The sequence below is a fragment of the Corythoichthys intestinalis genome, chromosome 7 (genome assembly GCF_030265065.1).
Source record: "Corythoichthys intestinalis isolate RoL2023-P3 chromosome 7, ASM3026506v1, whole genome shotgun sequence".
NCBI lineage: Eukaryota > Metazoa > Chordata > Actinopteri > Syngnathiformes > Syngnathidae > Corythoichthys > Corythoichthys intestinalis.
The window spans coordinates 46,850,363-46,870,741 of NC_080401.1; the positions used below are offsets into that span (position 1 = coordinate 46,850,363).

Consider the following 20,379-nt stretch of genomic DNA (forward strand, 5'->3'; position numbering starts at 1 on the left):
CGAACCGTGACCTCAAAACCGAGGTACGTACCGAACCGAGATTTTTGTGTACCGTTACACCCCTAATATGTATAGTTTTGAATTATATGGAGGTGCGTCTTATGTATAAAATTCATTATATTTTGAATGTGTAGGGGTGGGACCTAATAAGTTACGCTTCTTCTCACTCATTTTCAGATGTTTGAGTGTTATTATCTCAGTAATTTTTGTTGGGATTTTGAGGCAAATTAATTTTGTCTTAACATCTGAAATAAATCAAATCTAATCTAAAGTCATTTTTAGGTAAAAAATGAAATTAGACATTGATTTTCTAAAAATTGCTCAATATTGGGTGAAATGTCTTGTTTTCTCACCTATATTTATAATTGCTCTTTACCTAAAAAAAAAAAAAAAAAATGTTTTATCAGATTACTCAATTAATCGATGGAATTTTCAGTAGAATACTCGATTACTAAAATATTCGATAGCTGCAGCCCTACACACAATCATATAGCGTACACATGTAGGCACTCATACGTGCATGAACAAACAAGGTTGAGTGCACACTCTAACACACTCTCACGAATACCCCAACATACACGCTCACTCATGCACATTCATGTGCTCTAATACAATATTGGCTGTAGGGATGTGCGTACACACGCATCCTGACATACACATGCACGCTTCACTTTAAATGTACTGTATGTGGCAAAGGACAGTATAAAAAAAATCTAATTTAAGTAAGTATAGGCTATTTTGTTTAATTCAGAAAATAGACTTACCAGTTTTTATGCAAATTGTATTGCATTGTATGGTTGTATGACACCAGATATCACATGCAAATATTTTTGAATCCGTACCATGGATTAAGGAACTCATGTAAAGGGACCATAATTACAGTATATTGAGACATTAATTCCAAGTTTAACTTTTTTAAAGGAGCAATAAAACACAATAATCCTCATTATCATCATGGCATAAATGAGGTAATGGAAAAAAAAAACAAAAAACAAAACTACTGACTGTGTGTGTATACACATATTTTACGTATTTAAATGATGTCGTACGTTTGGATTGCATTAGTCAAACAAGCCTTTATGTGCAAAGAGGCGCCACATAAATTACGGCACTGATGTCTAAAATTACAACACCAAAATAAATGTGTGTTTTTAATGTTCAGACCTAATTAGTTTTTACTCTAATGTTTCACAGCTCTGTGAGTTCCACTGGACGCCACTTAACCGAAGCACATTAATGCTTTTCGTCGTCCATGCTTATTAATGGATGAAAGTGACGTCAGTGAATGGCATAAATTGTCCTTTAAATGCTAAAAACGGTTCAGAATCCATTATAAAACTGTGACAATTACATGTTTTCTAAGGATGCCACATTACGCATATTCTTTTTGCATGGCATTATGGGTATCTTTAGAAGACAGTTAATGTTAAATGTATAAGTAGTGTTCCTACTGTAAAACATTTATCATGTTGCCATCTATTAGATTGCGATAAAGTAATGGCTACAAGCACGATGAATACGTTATCATGCAAACCTCTTAATCTAATGAAATGTCAACTGCAATGTGGCCTCTGGTCAAATTCTTCACATGAAAGTTATATGTGCTTCCAAGGGATGGAATACAGTACATACACTTGCTTCTCCAGGGGCTGTGTTGGGTCCACTCTCTCCCCCACCATGGTGAGAACCTCCTGGGGCATTCGAAACTTCACTCCGCCACCCATTAATGGGCTGGACCTGGGCCCTGGAGGACGCAAGCGCTCGGTCGGTGATGACGAGCGGTCCCATTCGGGTCCGTCGAATTGCACTGTTGGCATAGTGATAGAAAAAGATTGTCTTAATATTTGCCACCTACCATAATGAAAACACTGTGCAAAGAAGCAAAGATGAATGTACGTTTCAAAGTCCATTAACTACACTGCTGGCCAAAAGTATTGGCACCGCTGCAATTCTGTCAGAAAATGCTCAAATTCTCCCAGAAAATGATTGCAATTACAAATACTTTGTGTGAGAGAATTTTATTCATGCTTAAAACACAACCATTATACATTATATTTTGTATGTTTTGTTATGCTTGCATGAGAACATTGCAGCATAGAGCATCAGTGTTATTAGAGATGTCCCGATCGATCGGCACCCGATCACGTCATTTTCAAAGTATCGGAATCGGGAAAAAAAAAAAACGGCCATGCCTTTTTTAAATATATATATATATATATATGTATATATTTTATTAAATCGTTTTCTAATTGTAATTAACGTTACAGACATAATGTTACACTTATCTTACACTTATCCAGAGTCTTTAGTTTAGGCTTGAGGTAGGGTTATCAAATTTATCCCAATAATGGCGGTAATTAATTTTTTAAAAAATGTATCACGTTATAATATTTAACGCACTTAATGAATGCGCTGCACGACCCACTCACGCGTTGTCGCGCTCCATCTGTAATGGTGCTGTTTTGCCTATATTGAGAGCTATAAGGCAGCGTAAAATGAGTAGAGTGTATTTTGGCAGCCTTTGGAACCTTATTTTAATAGGCTAAAGCCTTACAATCCCTCTTCCTACAATTAGAAATATCATGGGAAGAAATGTGGTGAAGCAGTGGGGAAGCAAGGTAGCAATTGATCTTTTTCTTAACACCTTAAGTTATATCCCATCGCAGAGAAGATATATGAATTGGTAGCACTACGCACAGTCGTGTTTTCACTTGTCATGGTTCCACTTCCCATCATGCATTGGGCATGGCCTTCAGTATAATTTACTGAAAGCTCAACAAATACACTAGATGGCAATATTTAGTCACAATATACAAAGTCGCAAGTCTTTCTATCCGTGGATCCCTCTCACAGAAAGAATGTTAATAATGTGAATGCCATCTTGAGGATTTATTGTCGTAATAAACAAATACAGTACTTATGTACTGTATGTTGAATGTATATATTCGTCCGAGTTGTATTCATTTTTTTCTTAATGCATTGCCAAAATATATATGATCGGGAAAAATTATCGGGAATGATTGGAATTGAATCGGGAGCAAAAAAAAAAGCAATCGGATCCGGAAATATCGGGATCGGCAGATACTCAAACTAAAACGATCTGGATCGGATCGGGAGCAAAAAAACATGATCGGAACAACCCTAATTGTTATATTAATCTGTTTGAGTGTGTCTCCGCATAGCCTTGACTATTGTACACTGTATCACAATATGCCCAAATATTGACTGTTATGTTCCTGTGTTTTCCAATATGCCCTGAATGAATACAAGAGAGGACTGTGGCTTATCAGGCTAAGCTCATCATCTTTCTAGCCAGAGCCGGTGTTCAAGGTCTCAGCTCAAAGATGTTTTTGTATGGAAAAATACCCAGGTTTGTGAGATGATAAGTTTCGTTTCACAGTGGGCTACGGCACCGCCCTTTCAACAGTATAAATGTCCAGCCTCTATTGTACTTCTTTGTACTTCTGGGTGATCACAGCTCCTGGCTGAATCACATCATTTTGTACCTGAGAGCTCTTGTTCATAAAGCCTTCGAAGCAAAGCTATCCATGCTTGGGGTCATTCATTTTTCTAATCGAGCTATCGAGGTAACACTTGTCTTGGAGTTCAAATTTGAGCTTCCCTGACACTTTGGTAGTAATCTCTTCATTTATTTTGCTTGCAATGAAAAAACACAAAAGAGAATGAAAAAAAATTCAATCATCATCATTTTACACAAAACTCCAAAAAGGGGCCCCACAAAAGTATTGGCACCCTCGGACTAGTACTTTGTAGCACAATCTTTAGACAAAATAACTGCGAACAACTGCTTCCAGTATCCATCAATGTTTCTTACAATGCTCTGCTGGAATTTTAGACCATTCTTCTTTGGCCAACTGCTCCAGGTCTCTGAGATTTGAAGGGTGCCTTCTCCAAACTGCCATTTTCAGATCTCTCCACAGGTTTTCTATGAGATTCAGGTCTGGACTCATTGCTGGCCACTTTAGAAGTCTCCAGTGCTTTCTCTCAAACCATTTTCTAGTGCTTTCTGAAGTGTGTTTTCGGTCATTGTCCTTGGCCTCTGAGGGAGATCCATATTTCTCACACTGGGCCCTACATTATGCTGCAACATTTGTTGGTAGTCTCCAGACTTCATAATGCCATGCACATGGTCAAGCAGTCCAGTCCCAGAGGCACCAAAGCAACCCCAAAACATCAGGGAACCTCAGCCATGTTTGACTTTGGGGAAAGTGTTCTTTTCTTTGAAGGCCTCGTTTTTCCCCCCTGTAAACTCTATGTCGATCCCGATCGATCGGGTCCAATCATGTCATTTTCAAAGTATTGGAATCGGCAAAAAAATATCGGACATGCCTTTTTTTAATATATATATATATTTTTTTATTTAAATCGTTTTCTAATTGTATTTAATGTTACAGACAAAATGTCTTATACTCACCCAGAGTAGTTTTAGCTTAAAGTAGGGCTATCAAATTTATTGCGTTAACGGCGGCAATGAATTTTTTTTGATTAATCACGTTAAGTAATTAACGCATGCGCTGCACGACCCACTCACGCATTGTCGCGTTCAATCTATAAAGACACCGTTTTACCTATAGATAGCGCTACAAGGCAGCATATAATGAGTAGAGAGAATTTTTACAGCCTTTGGAGCCACTTTTTATGTGGCTAAAGCCTTACAATACCTCTCTCAGCAATTAGAAATAATGTGGGAGGCAATGTGGGGAAGAAAGGTGGTAGTTGATCTTTTTCTTAACACCCTATGTTCTTTTCCAACGCAGAGAAGATATATCAATTGGTGCCTCTACGCACAGTCATGGTTGCACTTCCCATCATGCATTTGGGCAGAAGTTAAATGGCTGCAGTATCATTTACTGAAAGCTCAACAAATACACTAGATGGCAATATTTAGTCACAATATATACAGTCACATTTATCCTTTAAGAATTAGAAGTCTTTCTATCCGTGGATCCCTCTCACAGAAAGAATGTTAATAATTTAAATGCCATCTTGAGGATTTATTGTCATGATAAACAAATACAGTACTTATGTACTGTATGTTGAATGTATATATTCGTCCGAGTTTTATTCATTTTTTTCTTAATGCACTGCCAAAATGTATATGATCGGGAAAAATATCGGGATCGGCAGATACTCAAACTAAAACGATCGGGATCGGATCGGGAGCAAAAAAAAAAATGATCGGAACAACCCTAATATATATGTATATACATCAGTATATCAAGTACAAAAATTTGAAGTGCTACAATGAAATTTAATAAATTACACTACTGAGAATAAAGGCACGTTTTTGAGAAAAGGATAAACTTATGAAAATAAAGTTGAATGAAAAAAAATATATTCACGGATAGAAAGACGTAGTTATTAAATGATAAATGTTAGTACAAGTTACAAAAATTTGATTTTAAAACCCCTCTTAAGGTTTTCGTTTTTATAAAATTTGTGTCCAGGAATCTGAAGCTAAATATAGAGCAGGTGGAAAGCAACAGATGAGTCAAAGAGGTCATTGGGACTGCAGATGTTTGAGTTTGGGGGAAGGGGGTGGTGACGATAGAGCAAATGTGTGGAAGATGGTGGGTCGTGTTCAGGTCGAGAGGTCACCTTGCTCTCCTCCCCCCTCTGACCCGCAGGGGCAGGCCAGGACAGCTCTGACAACTCTCTCATCTCTAATACAGGAAGAAGGGGTGATTGGGGTTGTGGAAGAGGGAGTGGTATCAGGTGAGAGAAACGAGCGACTGAGTGAGAAAAGCACAGATGGCTTAAAAGAAAAAGCAGATATGTGAGAGAGGTGGTGATGACAAACTGGTGAGATTCGAACTGAGTGCAAGATTTTAATGAGAGGAAGCAAATGGAAGTGAGATGTAGTGGCAGGAGGTCCCAGTGTTATGTGGAGGACGTGCAAAAGGACCCAATTGGTGAAAAGAGATGAAGAAATCAAGTGAGAACGCTGGTTAACACCACCTATATACTGTATTAATTGGATACAGTAACCAGTTGAAGACTTTGAACATCCACTTGAAAGAATGACTTTGATTCATTTCTTAAAGGGGCATTTGAAATCTGAACCTAATGTCCATCATAGAGCACATTATGTTCAACATTTTCACCAGACACATCTCAGACCCTATATTTCTGTTTGACTAGGATGGGTGCGGACAGTATAAAACAGATCCCCTGGACACAGCCATTCATCATGGAAGAGAAAGGAGATAATTTAAAAGATACACTCTAAGAGTTCGCATTGTTTACTGTTATCTGACGGGGAAAAATTGCATGGCCGCACAACCAATCGGGACCAAAATGAGGCTTTATGTGTGCCATGTGGCAGAGTGATTGCAGGATGTGAGGGGCTGTGAAAATGCTTCTTACACTGTCCTACCTACAGTGGAGGGAGGGGATGAGGGTGACAGGGTGCACAGTGAGGCAGAGCTGAAAATAGCTCATTATCTACTATAGCAGGCAATAATCTGTCGTCTCTGTAGTCTGACACAAGCTCACATTATGCGATTTGGATGTGGCAGTTCTATGCAATACTCTGGCTAAAAAGATTACAAAACAAATACAAGAAAAAGAGATGTCTTAATGAGCTGACAAATCTAAAGACCCTCACCACCCAGCTCTCTTCCTCCTCCCCTCCAGGCCCGCCGCTTCAAAGGCCATTTGAATGGGCGTTGGGAGAAGGACCTGGCTGTACAAACATGCCTCCCTCTCCTCCCTGGTTAATTATTGAGCAGGCAGACACACTCCGCCACTTTCTCCGTCTCTGTGAATTATTGATGCGTGGAGCGGTACAATGGCCCCATCTGGAGCGGCCCGCACCGCCACCAAAGCCAGGACCAAAGTGTGGCCTGGCACCCCTCAACGAGGCTCATCTACATACCTGACACTGTGAAAACACTCACTGGTCAGTCCACTTGCCCTTTCTACAGCTAATCGACGAACAAAACATTACCACGTGGAATTAAATAGACCAAAAAGACTCATTTACTCAGATTAGGAGTTATTTGGGTCACCAAGAACTGTGAACCATGAGCTACACACACGCAAATCTGATGGCAAATGTACTGTATAACAAGAGCTCGTGAATAAAAAAGTGTCATCATACAGCTACCAATGCTCAGTTTTAATATTTGAGATGTTTTATTTATTCTTAGTAGGGTTGGGTGATAAATAATTTTCAGGATGATTTATTTTTAATCTGGTTTTAAGAGGTCTTTATAAAATGGCTACAAACAGAGAGGAATTGGTTTACAAAAGTACAGTAAGTGTTGACAACTTTGCAACTCTTCTAATCTCTTCAAAGACTTTATTCAATAAAGTAGTGATTTGAAATTCTGCTAGGAATAAATGTAATAATGTTCACATTTGTTTGCATCATACGGAGAAGGATTTTTCCATACGTTGCCAATTTGTGTGGCTTATCAAGATATTGAAAACATTTCTCAGTATGATTCAATGTGCTTTCACAACCACAAATAAGTATTTTCTCTTGATTTCATCTTTGATTTATCGGAATGAAAAGTAGTCGCTCATCCGTCCAAGTACTTAATAATAAAAGCTGTCATTAACCGCCCTTATGATAACTGCAGTGTGTTATACCTTAAAGTACATGTGACACGAAAAAGCATGTTTATTTCATAATAAACGTGGTATTTTATGCCCCTGAATGATATGGACCGCTTGGATGTGTGTGGAAGTGATCGCTATTTTTATTTAGCTTTTTGAATCCCGCGCCATGAAAATGAGTGACTTCCGGCAACAGTCTCGAGTTGAGAAAAAGGGCGCTGTGACGTGTACGGTAGAAGACGTCCTCTTCACGCTACAGTGTACTGTTGTGTATGAGGACGAAGAATTCAGCTGATTTTGCGGATTAATATGTTTATTTTTCGCATCACGCCAGCCAAACGGCTGCAGAAAAATCATTTTGTATGAGGGAGAGGCGTATGCGCCTTTTTGGAGTTTCAAAAGGTTCCCATTCACCGTGGATATTTACTGTGGGACCATTGGACTTACGAGGAAGTGAGTAAACATCTTGTTTTGTATTATGTCCAATACGAATGCAGCGATTACAAAGTAAACACTACAAACTTCCTTTAAATAAAGGACTACTTACGTTTGATCATTGATAGGCTTGTAAAAAGCTCTCCTAATGCTCATTAGCAGCACGTTAGCTGCACAACAACTCCAACCACCCTCCTCCGGGGAACGAACTGTAAATTCCTTTCAGCCGGGCGGTTTGCCGATCCGCAAAGACAATCGACAACCGGGTCGTCATGTCAAATAATCCAGGCTAGTTATGTGGGATTTTCCGCTTCGAAGACTTTGAAACATCACTCGGTTCGGGTTAGCATGTCGGCTAGCTGTCACGCCTTCTGGTTTGTTTACATTCTCCGAAGCCGGGGAAGGGAAATGACATATGTCCGATTTAGGTGTCATAAAATATTGTTTGGGAGGTGCGATAGTAAAGGTGAAGTCGAGATTTTCGACCATTATGGAGTAATTTTGCCATGTCGTCCTGAATAAATGCATTTTTATTATTTCATATTCCATTCAGCACAAGACTGTTATTTGTCATGACCATGCCATTTATTTAGCAATTGGGGAAAATACTTGGATAAAAAGAATATCCTGTAAAAATATTGAAGTAAAGAGACAGAAACAATGACATTTTGCCGCTCTCTTCGTCGCGTTTTCCTCGTTGTGAATAGTTCCCCCTCGACGGGCTGACTGGTACTTCTCAAGCCATTTATATAGCTATTGGGGAAAAATACTTGGATAAAAAGAATATCCTGTAAAAATATTGGAGTAGAGAGACTGAAACAATGACATTTTGCGGCTCTCTTCGTCGCGTTTTCCTCGTTCTGAATAATTCCCCCTCAATGGGCTGAATAGTAAAACCGATGAGCCCAGTCTACCGCTGACGTCATCCACCTGTTGGGGACGCTAAAGCCCTATAATGGTAGGCGTGGAAAATCAGCAGATTAAAAGACTTATTTCTCGTCATCTGTTCTTTGCTAAATTGTTGTATATAGTCGAATCGTCTCAAAATATGATTCTAATTCACATAATAATGCCATTTAAGACTTTTTTTCTCGTGTCGTATGCTCTTTAAAGGGGACCTCGGACTTAAAGACTTGTAGGCTCTAATAAGCCACAGTTGTTCTCTTTTACTAAAATATGTTATAAGAAACACATATATTATTGCCATTAATTTGAAAATCTATAATATTTTTAGTACATGTTTTGACCTACGAGGGCACCATGTTTTACGTGCGCAATGCACGCTGTGGGAGATGATGTGGTTGGTCTGGACTGGGAGAATAGCTGTGCTAGCTAGAAAGCGAAGCTAAAATGACGAGTGGTATGATTTTGTCACATTCTGCTGCTGGTCAGATAGTTTTGTTACAGAGCCGTGCGATGAGTTCCCAACGTCGTACCTGCATCCAATTCCAGCTAATCAGCAGTGTCTTTAAACTGATCCTAGGTGGCTTGCCGAGATATTGACTTGCTGCCATTTGACAGTTTGTATATGGCGGAAAACACTCAGGTGACTTGAAGTTCCACTCTGAGACCCCCAATTTAGCCAACTTTCAAAATTGTCAGATATGCACATTGATACATCATTGGAAAGCATAAAATCTCAATTTTCTGGGGGGAGAAACATTTTGAACAGGAGGACATTTAAAAAAAAAAAAAAAAAAACAATTAAACAGCAAAACCCTATCTGGAAGCGAGAGCACGCGAGAGCAGCATTACAGACACCATGACTTTAACGACATATTATCGCGTACTTACCTTGTTTCGATCCAAAATCTCCATGTAGCATGTATCACTGAGTGTCAAGACACAGCTGTGAATGGCCACAGCAGGATTTTTGGGGGATTGTATGGGTGAAACATGGTAATATAACAAGGGTCGCGATGCAGAAATCGCAGACATCAAGGAGAGGTCGAGATTTTCTTTTTCATATATTTACCTTTTTAAACGTTTTTTCCCAACTATTTCTTTGATTGGATCAATTAATTATCATCTAAGATAACGGAAAAAATAAGATAGAAACAAATAAAATACAATTTAAGCGATAGTTATGAGGTAAATATCCGTGACTTTTTTACAGACACCATTTTTTTCATTGTGACATAATTTGTTTAAACGTTTAAAATATGTGTGAATAATTTTTTAAAGTCGTTTTTTTTTTTTTAACGAAATATTAGACATCAATTAATGATTCAAAGCTAAAAATGACCGACATTTTGAATAATAAATATCATTAATTACCATAGTTTTATGGCTGGGTGGAAACAAAAGCGGTTGCGCGACGTCTGTAAATGGGGGTTTTCAGGGTAAAACGGGCAAATTAAAAATAGTTCGGGGGCTTAAAGCGCCATGAATCTGCTATGGCAGCGTATAGACATGTTGTTCTATCAAACACAACAGTTGTTTTGGCTTAAAATGCAGCAGTTTCTTTTAAAGAGGAGTGCAAGAGCAGAAACTGCTTTTTCAGTCTTGTCTGTGTTATCCGCCATATGCCTTCATTGCTAGTTGCATCATTGCCTTGCTTTTTCCGTTCGTTTGCCTCTCACCGCGGTTTTCCCTCATTTTTTGTTTTTAAATTGATCCCGACCTACTGTTACGGACCCTTTTTGTGTCTCCCTTTTCGCGATCTCATGTTTTTTTGTGTGTTCAATAAAACCTTTTACGCAATCCCTATGTCATTGTTGTCTGCTTGCTTCCGCATTCACGGACCATTACAGATTTGTTGGTTTTCATCTCAGGGCTTGATACTGATTGCAGCTATTAGATCGAATAGATCTGAATTATGAAAATTATGAGTCTGATGTCACGCTGAAGTATAGTCCTGTGGTCTACGCGCTCGTCTGTTGCACGAGAGACGCGGGTTCAAATCCTGCTGAAGACCTTAATTTAATGGTTTTTGCTGCTCGTTTTGTGAAATATCAACAGTGCTGTCCTGCTAATTGCTTTTCCGCTCTGGTTCAAATTGGAAGGACAGAACCGACGACATAGCTAAAGAGTGACACTGTGGAAGCCCGGAAGCGTTGTCCAGTGACATCACTGCCCAGAGTGCATTGCCTCGTCAACATCAATGGCGATCTACTAGTTAAACTAATTTTACAAATTTTATTAATACGAAAACATTAAGAGGGGTTTTAAAATTATTAAAACGCATACTAACATTTACCTTTTATGAATTACATGTCTTTCTATCTGTGGCACCCTTTAAACACCAATTCATCTTTTTGCTGACAGCACCCTCACAAAGCATCTCGATAAGAAGACAGACGACACACGCACCCTGGCAGGGAACGTCTGGCTGCCGTTTACGATTCAAACCTGATGATGTGCCATGCGCTGAAAGCAGCGTGTGCTCCGCTTTGTCCTCTGATACAGCACAAAGACTTTGACGAAGACAAAGACTCTCAGACAAAAGCGGGGTGCTCACTTAAGTGCTAACAGCCTTGTCGATTCTGCTTAGATTCCCTCCATTTCTATCTCAAAATTGAGCTCAATTTATGAAATCAGTGCATCGAGTAATTTGGCCGAACCTCACATCAGCCCGGAACATCTATTCCCTCATAATTATAGGAATGAGAAACCAGGGCTAATGGAACATGTTGCCTCAGTTGAGTGACAGGTAACTTTTCAAGCACACCTGCTGTTTTTGTGTGCGCTCCAAAGAGAAGAGGGGGTGCACAAAGACAGCTTCATTGGGTCCACTAATGAAGACATCTGTTTTTTGGAAAGGGGCTGGCATGCATGCGCCCATAAAGACCTTCTGCTGGGCACATGCAGCCCACCCCGCAGCCCACCCCACATTAAGACAAAATAATTACCACCTTATGTCGGTGCAGGCAGAAAACGAATATTCACACAAGTTTATAGCACAATTGGTCACACCTAATCAATTTTAAGACATGTATTGAATTGATTCCCGATCATATTAATGCCTTAAGCTTTATTCCTTCTATGCAATCACTCAGACTTTTCTGTCGAACAGAATGCCAACTGCCCTCGCTATTCTTCGTTCAGAGGAGCCAGATGAGGTGACATGGGCATCAACGTAACCAGGATGCTTACTAGAGAAAATGGCGAGGTATTCCGGTTACAATCAACCTGTAGGAGGCTCCAGAAACGCTTTGAAATACCCTTGGAAGAGCAGGGTGAAGTGGCTAGGAAATGGAAGTCTGGTCTTTCTTGTTCAAGTTACTGCAACCTGACCCCGGATAGTGGAGAAAAAAAATGGATGGACAGACGAACTATAACAAGAGGTTGCCCCTTCTAAAGTGCCATGCAACTGGAGAAAAAAAATGGATGGACAGACGAACTATAACAAGAGGTTGCCCCTTCTAAAGTGCCATGCAACTGGAGAAATTGCTAGCAATGATTTAACAAAATTATTTAAAATAAATAAAAAATGCTTACTGATTATTTAAACATGACTTGCTTAAGAAGAGCAAGGACATGTACTGTAATTTTGGGACTATAAGCTGCTACTTTTTCGCCTCATTTTGAATCCTGCGGCTTATAGTCCAATGTGGCTTATTTGTTGATTTATTTGGGTTAATAGGCAACACTTTATTTTATAGCGGCGTCATAAGACTGCCATAAGACCGTCATAGTTATGACATGACACTATCATGGACAGCATTAATGAATGCTTATGACGTTTGTCATTTAGTGTCATCCGGCAAATGATGTCAACTCCATTTATGTCTAGCTGGGATCTTTTACATCCATTCAAAAGTGAGATAATTTGCCGGATGACACAAAATGAAATCTGTCAAAAGCATTCATTATTGTTCATGGCAGTGTCATGTCAAAGTTATGATGGTCTAATGAGAGTCTCATGGCTCCACTGTCATATAAAATATTACCAAATACCATGACTAACAATTAATGACACAACTAGAACAGTAACTGAAGAAACAAATAGCACAGAACATGAATTTTGATTGTAATTTACATCTGTATGGCAGCAATGCATGGTAGGAGGCACGTTGGACGACAACTATAAATAGGGTGGCAGCTGAGGTTGATTGTCTCCCCCAAGGGAGCAGTGATTGTCAATTGAAGCTTCTAGAAGCAATGAATGATGTTCATTTGGTCTAATGATGCCGCAGTCAAATAAAGTGTGACCGGTTAATATCTTTTGGTGTATATATCCCATGATACAGTGAGGAGAGCTGTGGCTTATAGTCCAATGCGGCTTACCTATGAACAAATGCCATTTTCTTGTCAAATTCAGTGGGTGGCGCCTTATAGGCAGGTACGCCTTATAGTCCGACAAATTACGGTATTTGTTGGGATAGAGATCCTATCCATCTCAACCAACCCTCTTATTTCAAATTGCATTTGTTTGGCTCAACATCCTATCTATCACTACCAACCCTCTTATCTCAAATTGACTGGACATATATTGCTGTAAATGGCACTGGAACATGTTCATACACTGCCAGCCCTCCCAAGTCAAACGGAAGCCAATGATTCAGCAAGAACGAGACCTAACATTTGTTAGCTCGAGATTTTTGGAAAACAAAAACAAACTGTGAATGTCTGCAACCTTTTCTGATGTCAACCTGAACTAAATTAAGCTCCTTCCTAACCTACAAAAAGCTACACTATAACTATACAGATGTACACCCTGAACCTAATTTCTTGACAAAATTTACTATTTTTCTGTTAGCCAAAGCTTAGACTGTGTCTCGGGAAGAAAAAGCATCCCCCCCAAAAAACTGTAAAATATATACTGTACATACATTTTATGTATATTAAAGAATTAAAAATGTGTTTTTGATCACAGTTGTAGATAAACTGTAAGTAAATCTAAAAATACAAAAAAAAAAAAAATTCAATACATTTTTTCAAAATAGGGAAACAAGGATGGTCTTGGAGCAAAATTTTGCCATCTCAGTCCCAAAATTTAGCTATTGGCTTGGTCCTTGAATCCCACGAATAGAAGCGGCGATGATTCACTGTATTCGCCTGCTCCTTCTCTTTGTGCTCTAGTTTACTTCCATCAACTCACTCGGTCTAACCGCAAATGATTCACAAAGGACATGTCTTTCCATTAATGTCAGGCTAAGGTCACAGCTTGGGAAAAGTAAAAGCGGCGAGTGATGGGGGAGAATGAGGAAATGTGACAAAGAGAAGTCCTTCCGCGGCGCCACTAAATTGATGAAGAGGCTGCTCTCTGATGATGGCCCGTGGGGCCTTCAGAGAGCAGCGCGCTGCAAATCTCATTTTCTGTTTTTCTTTCTTTGACTGCCTGTTTGTTTCCATGCACACAGCCACACAAAACACAGTCAGGCTCCAACTGCTGCGTGCACACACTCAGACAAGAAATCCCACATCCAGACAGTGCTTACACACAGAGACGAGTCTGCGCACACACATGCCTACCATCTGTCAAGGTAGTACAGTGGTGAGTCGTGACTGACAAGTTTTGGGGATAAAAGCTGTTGCTGTATGTACTGTGTTGTTCTTGAAATGCCTAATTGAAGGCGCACAATGTAGGACTGATGGCAAAAAATGTTACTGCAACTAGATCAAACTATTGACTAGCAAAAAATGCCCTCGCCCTTCGGGTTGCCAGAATACCGCTTCTCATTGGAGAACCAGCAGGAAAATAAATTACATGTTGCAAGCGATGAGTCCTCTGCAGAAGATAAATCTTATTTTGTTTTCATGCAAGATGTTTTCAGTGTAATAATGCCAACGTTTAGTAATGACAATTAAAAGAGTTTCGAGACAAGGTCCAAGTTAGTTTATGTCACCATGACCGAAGTGAGGGAAGGCTACTTTTCTCAATATATAAGCACACTGGCAAAGAAATATACAGGTAGTCCCCGGGTTACGACGTACTTAACTTCATTTTTTTTTTTTAAGCTGCGTAAACAGTACCGTATTGGCCCGAATATAAGACGGCCCTGATAAGACGACCCCCTCTTTTTCAAGACTCAAGTTTGAAAAAAGACTTTTTGAACACCAAATTATTCTTTATACAGAAAATAATTACAGTACATCCGAAACAAATGATTATAACAATTAAAGATGAACCGATACCGATACTAGTATCGGCAGGGGGCGCCGATCCGGCCCGAAATGGTGGTATCGGTATCGGCGAGTACCAACAAAGACGGCGCCGATACCCTTTACCGGTCCATTATTATAACATTTGACCACAGCCTTTTTCTCCTCCTGGCGCTCACTACACTCTGTCTCTGTGTTGTGTGATGACACGTGAACACCAAGCAGCTATCGCTATTGGCCTGCTCCAGACCAATGAGAGCGGGCCAATAGCCACTCCTGACCAATCAAAAGGGGGCTTTTTCATATGGACGAAAAACAAACCAGGAAATATGGCGGCGGGCGGTCGGGAAATATTTCCAAATAGAAATCCGGTCGATTAAAATCAATGGCTGCATGCAAGATTTGCGGCCGGAAAGTTTGGAGATGTGGAGTTAAATCGGCCAGTTTCAATACCTCGAACTTGATAAAACATTTGAAGACGAAACGTGAACGAACACAACGAGTTTGAGCCTGCAAGAGCAGAACTGCTATCCAGAGGAAGAAGGCCGCTGGACCGGAGCAACAATCTCTGGTCAGTTCACTTCGTCTACTTTACTTTTATTGTCTTTTACTGAAAGAAATGCCGCAGTAATTTGGGAAGTGTTTCCAAAGTATTGTTGCCACCTTTCAGAAATAGAAATAAGGGACTCCCACCTCCCGAAAAAAAGGAGAGACGGGATGCTGTGGTCAATTATTATTACGTTGTTAGCGTCCGCAAATGCGGAAACAAGGTTGAACCTCGAAGCAGACAACAAGCGGGGGATACATAAAAGGGTTTAATGATTGCAAACAAAAAATAACACGCGATCGCGGGATAGTAGAAATAACAAAAGGAGTCCGTGACAGCAGGTCGACGGACAAACTAAGACGATAGGCAGCGGTTACAAACGAGAGCAGCACACTAACAGAAAAACCCAATGCAGGGGCATAACAAGCAAATGTAGCGAGATTATTGTGCCAGATGTCAAATAGCGATCAGCAAGGCAAATATCTCGGCAGCCTTCTTTGAGATCACCCGTGCTTAAATGCTGCGTTGATGAGCCTGCATTGGATTCAAGTGCCACGCCCCCACGCCCAGCAACAAAACACAATCTAACCAGCAGCAGAATGTGACAATAATTTCATGAAAGTTGCACTGTCTGGACTTTGAGAGGTTTAAAAAAGCTTATTCAGTTCATTCAGAGTTTATTATTATGAATTTATTTTAACTGTTAGGCTAGTATTATACATGTGTTATTAATTTCACAAATTTAGCACTATTTTGGCCATTGAGAGCCAAAGGTTTATTCAACTATTGTCTACTAGGGTTTAGTGTACTTTTTCCTATTTTGCAAAGGTAAGCAACAGCCTGACAAAGCCTTGATAGCAATGATTTCACATCCAATTATGTAGCTCTTTGGGGAAATTTTTTTAAAAAAATAAATAAATAAGAAAAAAAAAAAATATATATATATATATATATAAACGGGGTGGTATCGGTATGGTATCGGTCGATACTGCACAGCCAGGTATCGGTATCGGGGCCAAAAAATGGTATCGGTGCAACACTAATAACAATATATTTGAGGGAAAAAGCATGTTATTTTGCCTGATTTAAATCCTAATATGTGAACATTTAAATATGTAAACAAAAGTGCAATCACATTCGTAAATGAATGGCTTCTGGTTTTTGCAGGCATGAAAATGGGTCAGGGGTTAAAAAGGTGAGAAGGGTGTGGCGGAAATATGTTCCGGCGTTCTGCCAAAATGTCCTTCGTCGGCGAAACGTCTACATGAGGCAAATTTGACAATTTAAATTTTTCCATAAGGCTTAATATTCGAATTAGCGGGGGTTTAATTAGTTGAAGGAGTTGATTTCAACCACCATTGATTCACGCTAGCTTAGCCACTCCGGAGCCCCTTAAACTAACAAATAACTGGCAAACTGCACAGAATTTGTTCAAATCAACTCCAACGACTAATTAAACCCCGGCTAACTTAAAGATTAAGCCTAATGTAAAAAATTCTGAACTTCCCCTTTAAAATAAAGCCCATTGAATATGGCCATTAAAATGTTGTCTATAAAAGTTTTAGAGCAATAAAACAAACAACAAAAATGAATGAAATGAACAAGAATCCTTCAAAGTATTTCATAATGGGTCCAAATTATTTTTCGAACAGATCATGTGACTATAGCACCTTAGAGACAGCCGTTTGCTTTGCTTAGCCAAAACTATAGCTGAAGAGGCAAGATGGATATTTAGAATTTCTTTAAACCTAAGCTTTCAAAACCTTCAACAACAACTGAGACTGAACCGAGGATTGAGCACGAGCAGTATCAAGAAGTCCTGGCTGTCATGTTCCCTGTTGTGCTGTAATTCCAAGTGGTGCTTGAATTGTATGCTTATAGCGGTCGACAGTCTTTTTGAGCCAGCGCAAAGTTCGCAGCGCACGGAGATATTTTTGTCATCTTTACTGGACAAAAATGTGAAGTAATGGCTATGTTTCCAGTGTGCAAATGCAGCCGTTTGTAGTATATCGCCTGCCTATTTCATTGCATCCTGGCGAGGTAGCAAGGCTATGTTGTTTTGGCCGCAAACTACCAGCGCTCACGGCTCACGCATCATGGTAATACATGTGACCAGTTTTTTTTCCATCCCCGATTAGAAAATGTGACGTGTGATGTCACTCCCATGACTACAGTATTCTTCATTCTACATACATTATGGGGCAATAACAAAATAGTAACGCACAGGAATAAAGGAAAGTAACTTTAATCAGATAACTGATTTAGAAAAATGAACGCGTTAGATTGCTCTTTACTGAAAGAAAGTAATCAGATTACAGTTACACATTACTCACATAACGCATGACTGACAACACTACTTTTATAGTACCGTTAAAATACACAAGCTTGACACTTAACTTAACGGGAGCTAGTTTTTCACCGGAGATTTGGATAGCTCTGGCAGTGTTCAACGCAAGCTGCAACGAACGGCAGTAACTTTGTCATACCGCAAAATATGAAAACAATTAAAACCATTACTCACCAAATTCAATATGCTGACAAATGCATTCATCTAAAAGAAATTGGGAGTGAGACCGCCCCTCGTCCAGCGAACGTGAATTTGTGCTTAGGACAAGATCACCTGTCGCAATTAGCGATCTTTGACGCTCTCTTTTTTTTCCTCCCTGCATACAAACTTGTTTCTCTCTCAGCGGCTGTGATTAACCTCAATGAAGTTGCTCTCCTAGCTAAGCCTTGCCTATCATTCGTCTTTGTAAGTTTTTAGTAACTTTGTGTATTGAATTTGAAAGGAAAATGTGTGTTTTGTTTTTGGCGAACTTTTTCATGAAGCTAAACTGTTGAAGCTAATCACACGCGGAAAAATACGATTGTACAACGTTTTAAATGTATTCATTTGGTATATTTCAGTTACCACGATTTGAGAGATCAATAAATTGAAGAATTTACGCCTTGTGTTTGGAGTGTTTGTTTTGGGGTTTGCTGGAATAGCGTCACTGACACACGCAGCATCAAACAGGGGAAGGGGCAAGCGCTGCCGCCGCCAAGCCACTTCTGGCTGCATTTTTGACACATGAAAAATAACGAATACGTACTACTGTATGACGGAAAATTTTAGTGGTTTTGTAACTGCAACGTTTTCATAGCATGGTAAACCGTGAAGGTAACCGACACATGCCTACACTCGACCCCCCCCCCCCCCCCCTTAAAAATCTTCTCCTCGGATCTACACGATTCACGTAGGTCATCCTTTTTGACTTCAAACGTCGAATTTGGCCAAAAGGTGAGATTTTCATGCCTGTTTTTGAAATGTAAATAAACCAAGCTATTTTGATAAAACAACAAAATTGCAAAAACGGCATTAACCATCAAAGTGAAGTCTAACTGTAAATGTAGTCTTGAAACAAATCTGAATAAGGAAAAACATTGCAATAAAGTAATGCAAACTGGTTAAACTTGAGAGTAGCTGAGATCTGTCATGACAGAACATCACTTCAATGATATCTAGCGTCGTGAATGGGGAGAGTAGCTGAGATCTTTCATGAAAGTACATCGCTTCAATGATATCTGGCGCCATCTAGCGTCGTGAATGGGGAGAGTAACTGAGATCTGTCATGACAGAACATCGGGTATAATGTCTAGACTGCGAATATAAGACGACCCCCTCTTTTTCAGTCTTATTTCAATGCGAAAACCCTGTCTTATATTCGGGCCAATACGGTACCTTCTTGTACCACACAGTATCTTATTGAGAACTTTTTTAATTTGACGGGTTCTGTCCTCGCTAAACCACAAGTTGTTCAGCTTGAGAGACAGCAAACAAGGCGATTGTGCTTTTTGAAGCTTTTAGCTTCTTTCATTTTTGACAATTTGTAAAGCTGTAGCACACATACGAACATATGTACACATATGTTCAAAACGACACAATTTTAACAATAAAACACCTGACGCAAAACAATTGGTGTTCAAACGTCCACCTCGTCTGATCAAAATGTAAATTTAGATTTATTTGTAGATTAAATTAGCTTAATTTCCCTATCAAAAGTCTGCTAGCTTAAATGCTACGAATGCTAACGTGTTTACAATGTTCATAAATCACTCACATATAACTCTACAAACTGCAGCTCTAAACTTAATTACAAATGCAAACACAACATATATTAGCTGAAAAACTTACAGCCTTATATGTGGGCCAAACAAGAGGGCAGCTGTCCTATATGCATATCAGATGAGTCTCCTACTCAGTCATAAAAGCCAAGGCGACAGTCCAGCCACACCCAACGCTGCCACCAGACGGCTGTGTGTCCTCCATCATTCACCAAAATCAAATACTTTTGGACTTTTTGGATAGTTATCTTTTAAAGGGTTAATTCCGATTCACGCGGAAATTCGGGTTACGTCGCCAGCATAGGAACAGAACTCGTTCATAACCCGGGGACTACGTGTATATGTAATTTGGTAATGCATTCACAGCATCAACAAAGACAATTAATTTTGCTCCATCCATTTTAATTTCCATTACCGACTAAATACATTCAAGCTTAAAGACGTTATCTTTGCCCCAGTCAATGGATCCACATGTTCAATAACGTAGCACTGGCAGAACACCGGTCAATGGATGCGCATGCTAAATCTCCGCGCAACCACGCCAAATGAATGCATATCCTTGTTTTGCTTCTCTTGTTGTCTTGAATCCTTGCAGATTCGTAACTTTTTTTGCTTGAGAGGGTAGACAATTCAGACTGTTTGTCAAAGTTGGCGCAGCCTTG

General features: G+C 39.6%; 1 protein-coding gene across 2 annotated transcripts in view; it reads right to left on the reverse strand.

Moving 5' to 3' along the window:
* shdb (Src homology 2 domain containing transforming protein D, b) overlaps nt 1–20,379 on the reverse strand; it is a 73,027-nt gene that overhangs the window by 16,218 nt on the left and 36,430 nt on the right. For both annotated transcript variants that reach the window (XM_057841868.1, XM_057841867.1), the window contains exon 5: nt 1,633–1,807. In XM_057841868.1, coding sequence (XP_057697851.1) covers nt 1,633–1,807 — 175 coding nt within the window. The remainder of the gene's footprint in view (nt 1–1,632; nt 1,808–20,379) is intronic.